This window comes from Morus notabilis, unplaced genomic scaffold, assembly GCF_000414095.1.
Source record: "Morus notabilis unplaced genomic scaffold, ASM41409v2 C11399010, whole genome shotgun sequence".
NCBI classification, from domain to species: Eukaryota; Viridiplantae; Streptophyta; class Magnoliopsida; order Rosales; family Moraceae; genus Morus; species Morus notabilis.
This window is the reverse complement of record NW_010386803.1, coordinates 1-1,295: the sequence shown is the minus strand read 5'-3', so window position 1 is coordinate 1,295 and position 1,295 is coordinate 1. Positions and strand designations below refer to the sequence as shown.

At 49.5% G+C, this 1,295-nt stretch overlaps 1 protein-coding gene across 1 annotated transcript; it reads right to left on the bottom strand.

Annotated features, from left to right (window-relative positions):
• Positions 1–5: 5 nt before the first annotated feature.
• On the bottom strand, positions 6–1,256 carry LOC112095104 (xylulose 5-phosphate/phosphate translocator, chloroplastic-like; the record flags this gene model as incomplete). Its single annotated transcript, XM_024176782.1, has 1 exon — positions 6–1,256. A coding segment is annotated over exon 1 (1,239 nt), but the record flags the coding sequence as incomplete, so codon positions are not given.
• Positions 1,257–1,295: the final 39 nt, after the last annotated feature.

Genomic DNA, 1,295 nt, shown 5'->3' with positions numbered 1-1,295 from the left:
TTCTCCTCTTCAATTTCACCTCCCTCCTTCTTCTTCTTCGAAGCCGAATTCGCCTGCGAGTACAAGAAAGTCCCGAGTATCGCAATGGCTGATCCGAGCGCATTGAGCGGCCTAACCGGGTTTCTGAACACCAAAATAGTGGACACAATAACCACCACTCTCTTCATAGTGTTCCCAACCGAGAACGTCAAAGGACTAATCTCATCAAGCGCTTGGTAAGACGACTGGTTGTAGAGATGATAAAAAACACCAGACAACAAAACCCAAATGTAAAAAGTAGTTGGTTTCCCCACAGCTTGTACCGCATTATGATATCCTTGAATCCATTGCGACCCTTCAACGAAAACCGCAACGGGGAACAAATAAATCAGCGAGATTATACTTATCCAACCATATAAATTCAGCCCATTTACTTCCTTAAAGCTCTGAAGACTTTTCTTGGAGTAAATGTTTCTCAAAACAAACCCAACATTGCTTATCAAAGCGCCCCACAAGCCTTGCAAGTTGAAGGAAACTTCGGTGACGGCGGCCAAAGAACAACCGAGGACAATGGGGAGGATGGAGAGCCAGACACTGAGGGGATATTTGTCGCCGAGAAACGAAGAAAAGACGACGGAGAAAACGGGCTCGGAAGATTTGATAACGTGAGTGAAGGAGACGGCGACTTTGGAGAAGGAAACGCAGGCGGAGATGTGGCCAATGGTGTGGAACAATGCGGGTCCGAGGAGGGCTAAAATGAAAGGTTTGGAGATTTTGGGGCGGGGTTGGAGCTTCAAGGACCAGAGGAGCAACATCCAGATGGAGCCCACGAAGAGCTGGAAGGAGGCGAGGAGCCACGGGAAAGGGAAGACGTTAAGAGCCTTTTTGTTGTAGATGTTGAAGACGATGTTCTGGAAGTACCAGAGGCCGAAAACGACGGCCAGCTGGCGTCTCTTTTTGGTGCTGTCGTTGGATTGAGATTGGGATTCTTCGCCTTCGGCAGAGGACGCAGATGGGTTTTTGGAGAAAGCGGTGAGGAGGAGGCGGGAGTGGTGTTGGGGGGTCCGGAAAATGGGGGAGAAGCCATTGATGGTGGCGGTGGTGGTGGTGGAGAGTTTTGGAAATGGTTTTCGGTGTTGGATTGCGTGGCGGAGACGGATTGGATTGAGGAGGGAAGAGGGGATTGTGGGGGATTGGTGGTTGGATTTGGAGTTGGAGGAAGTGGCAGGGGAGAAAGGGGTGGTGGTGAGATTCAAAGTGAGCATTTTTTGTTGTTTTCTGATTCAGAGAGAGAGAGAGAGAGAGAGAGAGAGAGA